Source organism: Ceratotherium simum, chromosome 29 (genome assembly GCF_057802395.1).
Source record: "Ceratotherium simum simum isolate JZ-2026a chromosome 29, ASM5780239v1, whole genome shotgun sequence".
In the NCBI taxonomy this organism is placed as follows: domain Eukaryota; kingdom Metazoa; phylum Chordata; class Mammalia; order Perissodactyla; family Rhinocerotidae; genus Ceratotherium; species Ceratotherium simum.
Window position 1 is genome coordinate 1,433,722 of NC_141928.1, and position 11,837 is coordinate 1,445,558.

The window sequence follows — 11,837 nt, forward strand, 5'->3', positions numbered from 1 at the left end:
ATCAAGTAACATGGTCTTTCAACCATTTCGCCCATTAAACTAATATTTAGGGGGTCTAGAACTACGGAAATGTTATTGGGAATACAAAAGAGAAGGCAAATTTAGGAGATTATTTTGAGGTGAAAATGTCAAAGCCATTTCCACACACTGGACCCCAGGTTTTCCAGATGGCAGTGCTGCCGGGTTCCTGTGTTGAAATGGGCAGAGCTGTGGATCAGAGGGGCGTCGGGCTGTGGGGGAGAATCAAGTTCAGGCCGTCGGTGTCCAAGAGCCCGACCCAGGAAGTGTCCCGATGCTGGCGGCCAGCCTGGACCCGCACCCCAGACCCTTCCCTTCTGGGGCCCTACCAGGAATTGTCCAGGCCCCGGGGACAGAGGGGACCTTCCTGTTCTGACTCGGAGGGAAGAAGGCCTCCTATTGTCCCAGTTGAGGAAGGCACCGAGGGCCGAGGGTGAGTCACAGGGAGTCGGGGAACCGCATGGCAGGGGGCCCGGAGGGTGCTGGCTGGTGAGCCCTCTCCAGCCCTCTCCTATATAAGCCCCCGAGCCTGTACCTCAGCCTCCTCGCTCCGCCTCAGCCTCCTCAGTCTCCAGAGCTCGGAGTGCAACCGCAGCTGCGGCCATGAAGTGCCTCCTGCTTGCCCTGGGCGTGGCCCTCGTGTGTGGCACCCAGGCCACCAGCATCCCCCAGACCATGAAGGACCTGGACCTCCAGAAGGTTTGCAGATGGCTGGGGTGGGCGGTGAGCCGCGGGGCGGGCAGGGAAGCTGGGCCTCAGAAATTTGAAGGCACACAAATGGAGTCAGGGTGTTTGGGAACCCTTGGCCTTGCTCTCTATCTTCAGGGGGGCTTGTCACCTGGTTTCCCAGGATCCAGGTAGTCCTAGGTGGCTCAGGATTTGGACTTGAAATCCACCTGGGTTAACACAACAGGGTTATTTCCAGTGCGGGAAGCTCTGCAGCCCAGCGTCTGGCAGAGGGTCAGCCAGTGCTCAGTGACTCCTATCCTGTTAGACTCGGCCTGGCTGGGACAGGATGGGACGGAGAGCCCACTGTGGGACTGGGATCCCCTTCTTGTCCCCCGGAGTGCAGCTCGGGGTCCCCCCTCAGGTGGCAGGGACATGGCACTCCATGGCCATGGCAGCCGGCGACCTCCCCTCCTGGACTCCAAGAGCGCCCCTCTGAGAGTATACTTCAAGGAGCTGAGGCCCACCCCTGAGGACAACCCGGAGATCATCCTGCGAGAAGGGTGGGTGTGCCCCCTGGGCTGCGGGCCGGCCAGGGCCTGGCTCCAGGATGGGCGGGCTCCCAATGGGACCTGGCTGCGCTGTGGGTGGGCACGGTGCCCCAGGCATGAGGCTCAGGGATCGGAAGTTTCTGGTCCCCTAGGCACCCCTGCCAGGGCTCTGGACCAACAGGCTAACCACACAGAGCAGCTCCGGGTCAGCGTGGGGAGAGGCCTGCGTGGAGGCCGGCTGGTCAGCTGCAGGGTGGGGCCCTCAGGGCCTGGGCCGTTCCTGCTACGAGCCCTGTCTGCCCCCAGAGTGGGTGGCCAGAGGGTCAAAGAATTCTAAGGGTGAGCCATGATGACATCCTTGGAAATGCTGTAACCAAGCCCCACATGGACCGGGTCAGTTTTGAGCTGTCACGAGCCCTCAGCCACCGGCCAGCTCACCTGCCTGTGGTGAGCTTCCTGGCTGGCCCCACCTGCCCCATTGTCAACCTGCCTGAGTCGCCTGCTCAGGGCCACGAGGGACGCTCAGCTTCAGGCCAGCACCTCGTGTCCTTGCTACCGGCCAGCCCAGGGCCAGGCTGGGCTGAGTGTCCGTGTGTCCTGTGACACCTCCTGGACCCCAGCTCCTGCCCCCACAGGGGTTCATGAGTGACCCTCACCACTGTTGGGCTTTTCAAGGCCAACCAGGTCTGCGTTGAGAGGAACATCGTGGCCCAGAAGACTGAGGACCCAACTGTGTTCACGGTCGACTGTAAGTATCCCCACCCTGTGCCCACAGGGCCATCTGGCGCCCACCCTCGGGTGGCCCTGGGCAGGGCTGTGACCCCTCCTGATGCTGGGCCTTCTCTGAGCCGCTCTGAGTCGCTCAACGTCCTACAGCAGAAAGAGCCAGGCCGGAGTCTGTGGCCTCGTCGTGTGCACCAGGCCCTGTTTCTCCCACCCCTGCAGCTGCACGGGCACTCTCGGGGGTGATGAGGCCTGGGGACCCCCACTCCATCCAGGGCTTACCCCCCTGCCCGGCTCCCACACTCCCTGCTCGGCGTAGGAAGAGAGCAGGGCAGCCTCTTGTTTACTGCAACATCCGTACTGTCCACGCAGGTGTGGGTTAGTGCAGGTTCCAAGGACAGGCACCTGGCAATGTCCCTGCTCAGGGCCCGGCGGCCTGTGCCTCCTTAAAAGTATCCAAATAAACCAGGCCTGTGGGCAAACGCGCTGTGGATTTGCCTCTCAAACCTGGAACCTGCTTCTGGAATGTTCCAGGCCTCACCCACCTTGCCCCCAGTCCTTCTGTACCCCACCAGCACTGCCCCCTGGTCCTGGCGGCCTCCTGTCCGCCCTCAGCCTCATCTGGGACAGGCCCCTAGGCCTACCTCCTGACTCCACCTCTCACATCCGGGGCCCCTCTCCCACCTCAGCAGGGCCTCCCCCTCTTGTCTTGTCACATCCTCTTCCTCTGAGAGTGGTGAGTGTGGCGGGTACAATTTCATCCCCGGAACCGGCCCTGCCACGTCTGTGCCCAGCAACCCAGGGCAGCCGCTTAACCCAGCCCCCGCGCCTCCCATTCCTCACCTGGGCGCAGGCTCCCCTGCAGGACCACCGGTCCACCTGAGAAGGTGGCGGGAGTCTCTGAAGAGGTAGGGGGAGCTGCTTGTCCGCCCTGCCATCATCCTGCTCCAAACCCAGCCAGGCCTGTGGGCCCCGGAAGATAGGGGGTCTCCACCCGTTCCCCCTGGTTCCCCACCTCTGAAGAACGAGTCATCGCTACCCCACCTCTCAGATAATTCTCCATTTCTTCCTTCCACTCTTGGATGTCCACGTACAACCCCCGACTCCAGTGGGCCCCCATCCTGGACTAGCCTGTGATGCTCCTGGGACCTGGGCACCTGTCCTCTGGAGGGCGTCCTCTGGGACTTAGTGCCTGAGTGTGGACAAATGACCGAATGAATTAATGCTACGTCCAGGACACGAGGGAGTGGAGTCTGGCCAACCAGGCAGTAAATCTGAACAGGCTTCGTTGGAGGGCTGGCCGACACGTCAGAGGGACTGTTTACCCCCAGAGCCCTAGTGTGGGAGGGGCTGGTCTCGCCGGGCAGTGCCGCTCAGGGACACGCCCTGGGGTCCATAACACTTCTTGTGGGGTTGCCAGTCCTGGGCTGTCGGCGGAACCGTGGGAATGAACCTCGGGGAAGGAGAGGCCCCGGAGGAGGGGGCGTCCTCACAGTGTCGGGGAGGGTGCTCCACGCGGGCGGCCTGCTGTCCGGATGGAGGTCGGGGGGGACAGTGCTCAGACGAGATTCCAGGTCTCTGTTTCGGCCTCTTTTCCAGATCAGGGGGAGAGAACGGTTTCCGTCCTGGACACAGACTACACCCACTATATGTTCTTCTGCCTGGGGGCCCCCCTGCCCAGCGCTGAGCACAGCACCATGTGCCAGTACCTGGGTACGTAGCCGAGTCAGTGCGGGGGTGTCTGGGGGGGCCACTCCTCCACCGAGATGTGGTCCTTGGTCGTCTTTGAATATCGAGCATGTATGGCGCCCCCGGCCCCAGGCGGGAGGAAGCGGGGGCTGCCTTGCTGGCCTCTGCGGGTCACATTAGCGAAGTGGAGGTGGGACCGGTGGTGTTCCCATGTGGGTGACTTTGGGACGAGGGGCAGGGGCTGGTGTCGATGTCCCGGACAGGCTGAGAGGTTTACAGAGACGAAGGGTTTGTTGGGGGTGGAGAAGCCACACTTACCAATGGGTAGAACGGGTTATATTGATCCAACGATCTTATAGAAGGAGATTTTCAATGACTTCAAGAAAATTCAGATGTGAAAGCAACTTTAAAGGGTGATATTTTGACAGCAGTAAACATCTTGGTGATGCTGCTGTTGTTCTCGGGGGATCCCAGGGTCCGAGCTGACCGCGGCATTGGGCTGCGGAGGGCTCCTGGTCCATAAATCAGCCAGCCTGAATGGTGGAGGAGACCCCACAGCCCAGGGGCTGGGCCTTTTCCTCCCATGACCGGGCGACCTCCAGCGCTGCCCTGGGAGAAGGAGGGGGGACTGGACCCAGAGGGGAGGCAGGGACCTTGGGGGCAGGTGGACTGAGCCCTGGAGACCACCCTGGGAAGCTGGGCTGGACCAAGCTCTACCGACCTCAGCACATCGGCTCATCCTCCCACGCTCGCCTGTCAGGGCCCCTCAGTCCCCCTGAGGTCTCGTCAAACCCCACAGCCCAGGGACTGACCTCCTCACCCCCACAGCCAGGACCCTGAAGGTCGACGAGGAGGTCATGGAGAAATTCAACAGAGCCCTCAAGTCTCTGCCTGGGCACATCCAGATCATCCCGGACCAGACCCAGGGGCAGGGTGAGCTCTGGCCCATGGAGGCCCCTCAGTTTGAGGAGAAGCAGCAGCTGTCCCGGCTCTGAGTCCCCACCACTGGTTCTGTAGGAACCAGGACAGCATCTTTCTCCCACAGCAGCCCCCCATTCCCCCCAGACCCCCCAGGAGGCAGGTGGGTGGGCAGGAGGGGGTGCAGAGTCCCTGAGGTAGGGTCCTCCCCCAACCACACCCTGGGCCCGGGGCTGCCGTGTCTGACCTGCATCCCTTCCCCGCGGCTCTCCCTCCTCCCGCAGAGCGCTGCCGCGTCTAGGTGTGCTCCTGCCCGTCCGCCTCCTGGGGTAACGTACCGGCCGGGCCCCACGTCCCGGGCACATGCAGGGGGTCTCAGTGGGGCCAGACTCCCCTCCATTAGCCTGGGTGCCCCTGAGAGAATGGCTGGAACCAGGGTCTCTCCTGGTCATTTCAGAAGCCAGGCTGGCTGCGTGCCCGCTCTCCAATGGCCTTTCCGGGACATCGTCTCCTGTGTCCTGGCCACACTCACGCTGACGGCCCCACCGCTCTTTCTGGGTGGGGGGTGGGTGAAGGTAGAGGGCTGGGAAGGACAGGATGGGGTGACAGCCACTCAGCCTGAGGGGGGTGAGGCAGGGGCTCCCTCTTCCAAGGAGGGGTCATCCCGCACACCCAGTTGGGGAGGGGCTGGCGAGGGTCTGGCAGGTTCCCCAGGAATCCCAGGGGAGCCCCCCTCGTCCATTTCAGGGCCCAGGAGCGTCGGCCCCTCTGCAGAGAAGACGTTACCCCTCCCCCGTCAGAGGAATCAGGAGGGACTGAGACCAAGGTGGACGTCACTCCCCCTGGGACCTGTACACGTCGGGTCCCAGCCTCGATCTCCTGCCCTGAGCCACTCCTCTTTTAGCAGTAAAGAAATAAACCTGAGCTCTCTCTCTGAGTCCTCTGAAATAAACCTGAGTCCTTCCTGGGCGACGTGGGCGGGATGGAGCCGAGGGGTCAGCTCAGGGGATGAAGAGTGAGTCTGGGAGAGGTGCTGTCTGAGCTCCAGACCAACCCTGAGCTCAGAGTGGGGAGACAATCTGTTTATCCATTACTGTTGATCTCGTCTCTGTCATCTCAGGGCTACAGAAACCCTGTTTGCTGGTAGGGCAGTACACCTGAAAATCATAGTTTTTCATTGACATTTCTTGAAAAAGAACTGTCTCAGGAGTCTTCTTGGCACCTCCTGCCCTGTTGCCCTCCCTGGAGATGGGGATGTTGGAGCTCCAGGGTGGGGAGGGGGGCCCGCCTGCCCTGTGGATGGACAGGTCCACAGAGACCAGCATGGAAGAGGAGGGTGAACCTGCCCCTGCCTGTCAGAGCTCAGGACCCGCGCCAGGGGAGCCGCTGCCCAGCTGAATGGCGCGCCCAAGAGAGAACTGGGAACAGGCAAATGTTCATCGTGTTTCACCTTCCTGAGCCCCTGCGTGAGTGTTGAACACGTTCTCTTCCAGTCCATCCTCACGCAGCCCCACGCACACAGGGGGAGAGCAGCCTAGCGTCATGTACCCCAGGTCCACACGGCCCAGTCAGAGGCAGAGCTGAGCGTGGACCCCGCTTGTACCAGCTCCATGTCCCTGCTCTAACCTGACACCAAACGCCCTCCAAGGGAACACACCCAGGTCCAGCTCCAGGGACGAAAATGATGGGCAGAGAGCAGGACAGGATTGGGCCACCGGGGGTGAGAAGGAAGTGAGTTCATTTCCGCAAGTGCGGAGTCGGTGTTCCAGACTCGTTAGTGGTCATCCTGGCCGCGTGCTGGCGAGGCGGTCAGTGCTGTGGTCAAGAGCACAGACTGCAGGCCAGCCTGCCCAGTGCTCTGCTGTCACCTGCTTGTGGGGTGTCCCGGGGCAAGCTCCATCTCCCTGCATCTCTTTCTTATCTGTAAAACGGAGATCGCAGAAGGAATGAACTCAGGGAGATGTCAGTGAGGCTGGAAGGAGAAAAATGGCTGTCCTGCCCTCTGAGCAGCGTCGGCACGTGGGAAGTACTCAGTGACTGCCAGCCGCCGGCACACGTCCTCCACCACCCCTGCCCTAGCACCATCACCATGACCATGACCATCATCATCATCTTCACTGACCTCGAGTCTCCCAGACTCCAGGGCCAGCCCCGGGAGGTGTGGTGACAGCCACCCTTCCTACTGGGGCCCTCCCGCCACACCACTGTTACTTGAAAGCAAGCAAAGGCAACTCTGGCAGAGTTTAATCGTCAGGAAGTTTCCTAAAAGGCCACGGCCTGTTGGACTTCAATCCAGGCAAGGTGGTATAGACTCATCTCTCCCTCCTAAGCACAATTAGAAACCCTGAAAACAACACACACTCCAGCAGAGAGAGAACTATGAAGGTGGTAAAGGAAGGTGAACTGGTTCAAATCCGGGACCGAGGAACAGCACAGCGTTGCCCTATGCCCCCCACTCAAGAGAATAAGGTGACCCAAGCCTGGGTATCCTGACCCCTGCCCAGTGGCAGAAGGAGCCCAGGGTGTATCATTCCCAGGCTGGATCAAGTGGAGGGGACGATACCAGGCGAGCCCAATGCCCAGGGCAGAGGGAGATCAACAGGGGCCCCTCCAACAGTAATCAGCCAAAGGGCACACTTCCCTTTCCTTACGAAGCCCCATGAGGAAACACGGGGCTGTCCGGCCTGGAGAAACCCCTCCTGCCCCTCAGGCAGCACCAACAGGGACAGTGGGAGCCCCAGCAGGCAGAAAAACGGCACCACGCAGGCTCTGGATATTAGACGGTCACTGGAATCAGTCCACAAAAGTAGGCCAGGCCCTGCTGACCCCAACCAGGGAGACAGCCCACTACAACCAGAGGTTCCAACAGCACCAAGTCCCCTGACGTCACAGGCAAAATGACCAGGAAAAAACCCCAAATCACCTGTCATACCCAGAACCAGGAAAATCAAGACTTTAATGAGAAAAGACAATCGACTGACACCAACACCAAGATGAGTCAAATGTTGGAATTATCTGACTAGGGTTTTAAAGCAGCCTTCATAAAAATGCTTCAACAAGTAATTACAAACACACTGGAAACAAATGAAAACAGCGAGTCTCAGCAAAGAAGTAAAAGCTATATAAAAGCCAAATCGAAATTATAGAACTGAAAAATATAACAACGGAAGTTAAAAGTTCGCTGGATGGGCTCAGTAGCAGAGTGGAGACGACAGATTCAAAGACGTAGGTAGGTTGAAAGTAAAAGGACGGAAAAAGATACACCACGCAAACGTTAATAAAAAGAAAGCAGCAGTGGTTATTTTAACATCCAAAGAAGTAGGCCTCAGAGCAAAGAAAACGACTACAAAAAGAGACATCACCTATGATAAACGTGTCAGCCCACCAGGACCACATAACAATCCTAAGTGTGTACACCACAGACATCAGAGCTTCAGAGCACACGAAGCAAAGACTGACAGGACTGAAAGGAGAGATGACAGATCTGCCATTGGAGTTGGGACTTGAACACCCCTCTGAGCAACTGACAGATGAGATAGAACACTAGACATAAGGTTGGCAAGAAGATGTGAACAGCACAATCGGCCAACAGGATTTAATTAGCTTGTATAGAAGACCCCATCCCATGACATTGGAACACACATTTTTTCCCAGTGCCCAAGGAACAGTCACCAAGATAGCCCATATCCCAGATCCCGCAGGCTCAGGGTCAGTCCTAAAAGACTGCCCCCTCCCCCACTTCAGACGCCAGTCATGAGTCCAGGTTGTCACCTGTGCTTCTGACCAGTCGGCTATAGATTAGAGGTCCCAATGACACCCTCTTTGCTGTGCTAGAGTGGATCACAGAACTCAGAGAAACATTTTCTTACTAGATTACCGGTCTCTTATAAAGGGTGTAACTAAGGAACAGACACATGGAAGAGATGCGTAAGGCAGGGTATGTGGGAACGGGTTGGGAGCTTCCATGGCCTCTGCAGGGGCACCATTCTCCCCAAATCTGCACGTGTTCACCCACTCGGAAGCTGTCCAAGTCCAACCTTTTCGGGTTTTTATGGAGGCTTCATTACACAGGCACAACTGATTACATCACTGGCCATTGGGGGTTGATTCAATCTCCCACCCCTCTCCCCTCCTCAGAGGTCTGCGTGGGACTGAAAATTCCACCCCTCTATTGGTGGTTGGTTCCCCTGGCAACCAGCCCCATCCTTAGGTTCTTTCCACGTCACCTCATTAACATAAACTCAGGTGTGATTGAAAAGGGGCTTGTTAGGAATATCAAGACACCTTTATCACTCTTATCACTTAGGAAATTCCAAGGGTTTTAGGAGCTATGAGCCAGGAATGGGGAAGAAGCCCAAATGCATATTCCTATTATAAATCACAATATCACACTTTCTCTTTTACAGCTTTCTCGTTTTGTGAGTCTGCCTGTTAAATTGCCAGCTGATTTTTGCTTACCCAACTAGGACCACCCTCTCAGTGCTCTGGGTTTTCCCTATTGATCTCCTACACAGCCTGCTACTTTCAGTGACAATCTTAAAAACAAGACCAGAAAAAAGAAAATGAATTGTTTCCAACCGAGGTAGCAGTGTCCCAGAACAAGGCCAAAAGTGTTTATACAGATACAATGTCATCCAGAACCCAACAAGGCAAATTCACTGTGTCTGGCATCCAATCAGAATTACCAGGCAGGCAAAGAACCAAGAAAACACAGCCCGCAAGGAGGACAAAGACCAACCAATCGAAACCAGCCCAGAACCAACAGAGAGGTTAGAATTCCCAAACATTCGCTACAACTATATTCCCTATACACGAAGAGCGAAGCAGAGGAGCGGAAAAGATGCAAAAGACCCAAATCCAGATCTTAGAGATGGAAACTACAATGTCTGAGATGAAAAAAACCAACAACACTGGGTGGGATTGACAGCAGACTAGACAACACAAAAGAAAGTATCAGTGAGCTTAGAGACACAGGAATAAATCGGGTCAAGATGAAACGCAGAGGGGAGAAAGACTGAAAGAAGACAGAGCAACGGGGAGCTGGGGGACAACTTCCGGTGGACAAATACATGTGTCATTGGATCCCCAAGGGACAGGGAGGACAGAAAAATTACCTGGAGAGATAATGGCCCCAAATTTTCAAAACCCGATGAAAACTGTAAATGCACAGACTAAAGCAGCTAAGCTGATATCAACACAGAAACATGAAGAAAACGACGCCAGGGCTCAACTTAATCACACTGCTTAAAAGCGGAGAAAAGAAAAGATAAGGATGACAGCCTTTTTAAGAGGGATTTTTGTTGGAAACTTTTGCTTTATACGCTTTATTAGGTTAAGGAAAGTCCCTTCCGTTTCTATGTTGCTAAGAGGTTTCATTTTGTTTTGTTTTGAACCAGGAACTACTGTTACACTTTAACCCACGTGTGATCTGCATTGATCTAGGTGATCAAATAGATTTTCTGCTTTAACCTATTGAGGCTGTGAATTGCATCACGGTATTTTATAAGGTCATATGATCCGTGCATTGCTGGAAAAAAACAGTTAGCCACAACGGATTGTCTGTATCCACCGATTTGATTTCTTCTGTTTTGTCCAGGACGTTTTGCGTTTATTTCTGGGGTAAGCCTCCTTGTACCTACCATCCTGTCTTGCTACAGTACAGAGGTGAAAATGATCTCAGAGGATGGGGTGGGGGATATACTCTCCCACTTTCTGTTCTCTGGAAGCGTTTGCGTAACGTTGGAGTCAAAGTGTATTCAAACATACCCACAGCCATCAGAGTGCAGCAGAACTCACCTGTTAGACCAGCTGGGCTCTGCTTTCTGGGTGGGGATAGTTTCCATCACTGATAGAATAGTCTTAATAATTATAAAGTTATCCACACTTTCTAACCCTCATTTTTTTCTAGAAACTTGTTTTCGATCCACGTTAAAAAATTTGTTAGCATGATGTTTTCACAGTGATCTCTTGTCTTTTTCATCTCTGCTGTCTGCCTGGTGTGTCCTTTTTCATTCCGTTGTTTTGTGTGGCCTTTTGCCTTGTCCTCCATCAAGCTCGGCGAGGTTCGCCCAGGACCGAGGGGGGTCCATGTTGTTGAGTCTGGGGGCTCCTGACACCCGGCATCCACCTAGGGCTCTCAGAATATGCTTCACTGATTTCAGAGCACCCAGGCCCCTTCTCCAGCTGGGGCTCACTCCCTTCCTCCAGGAGTAGCTATGTCTCATCCAATGGCCGGCCCCCCTGACTCCTCCTTGTGCCCCTGGAGGAGTTTCTGCCATTCCACCAACAGCTCCGTGGGTGCCGTGGCATGTCCTGGGCATGAATGTGTCCCGAGCGCCTCCGAGCGGGACACACTTCGGGCAGCAGCCCCCTGGGCCACCGAAGCCTGGGTGACAGAAGCTTCCGGAGCCTGCAGACGGCTCTGGTGCCTCATCTCCCTGCTTTCAGACCGTGTTTCCAAAGTGTTTGAAAGAAAAGCTTATATGGAAGTCAGTATGGCGACCTGTGCCTCTTCAGGCTCCCCTGTCTTCGCCTGCGCTGTTTGCGGGGGAGGCCCGCTGTCCGCAGGCCTGGCTGGTGCCGTGCGCTCTTGTCTCACTTCACAGCCCACCTTCACGAAGACAGAGCACTGAGCTGCGTGACAGAGGAGCTTTTCTACGTCCTGTGATAAGCCCACAGCTGAACAGAACCCAAAGCAACGCGCATTTGTCATTGGCCCTCACTAGTCGACCACCTTTGTCTCCAGCGCCCTCCACGCCCAGTGGCACCAGACACAGCGGGAGCAGGACTGACCCTCGTGCTCTGTGACGCACTCTGTGGTCAGGGGACATGCTTATGCCAGGACAGGAGACAGCAACAAAGAAAGGAAGAAAGTGGGTGAGGGCCCAGGGAAACAGGGAGAGTGACGTTCTATGTGGAGTAGCTGAGACTTAGATGGTGGGAGGCATGAACCATGAAGGTATCTGCTGGAAGAACGTTCTAGATAAAAAGTAGCAGGCTGGGCTGTGCTGGCTTTTTGCAGAAGAGCAGGGCAGCTCGGGTGGTCCCAGCAGAGGAAACGAGAGAGTGAGACCCTGCAGGGACTCAAGAATCCACCTCCTGGGAAGGATGCTCCTGGCAGAAGTGAGCAGAAGGGTAGCCTCGAGGACGAAAGGATGGGAAGTGTGCTGGAGTGGGGGGTTTGCAGGGGCAACGTGACATTTTTTAAAACCGTGGTAGAATATACGTAACATAGCATTCACCGTCTTGGCCACTTTTAAGTGCACAGCTCAG

General features: G+C 56.1%; 1 protein-coding gene across 1 annotated transcript; it reads left to right on the top strand.

Annotated features, from left to right (window-relative positions):
* The first annotated feature begins 621 nt into the window (after window positions 1–621).
* Window positions 622–11,197, top strand: LOC147913161 (beta-lactoglobulin-2-like). The gene is given in 10 exon segments (XM_087419603.1): window positions 622–717; window positions 1,109–1,151; window positions 1,154–1,251; window positions 1,911–1,983; window positions 3,558–3,671; window positions 4,476–4,580; window positions 5,296–5,335; window positions 5,337–5,360; window positions 6,645–6,728; window positions 10,834–11,197. Coding segments are annotated over 10 exon segments (1,041 nt in total).
* Window positions 11,198–11,837: the final 640 nt, after the last annotated feature.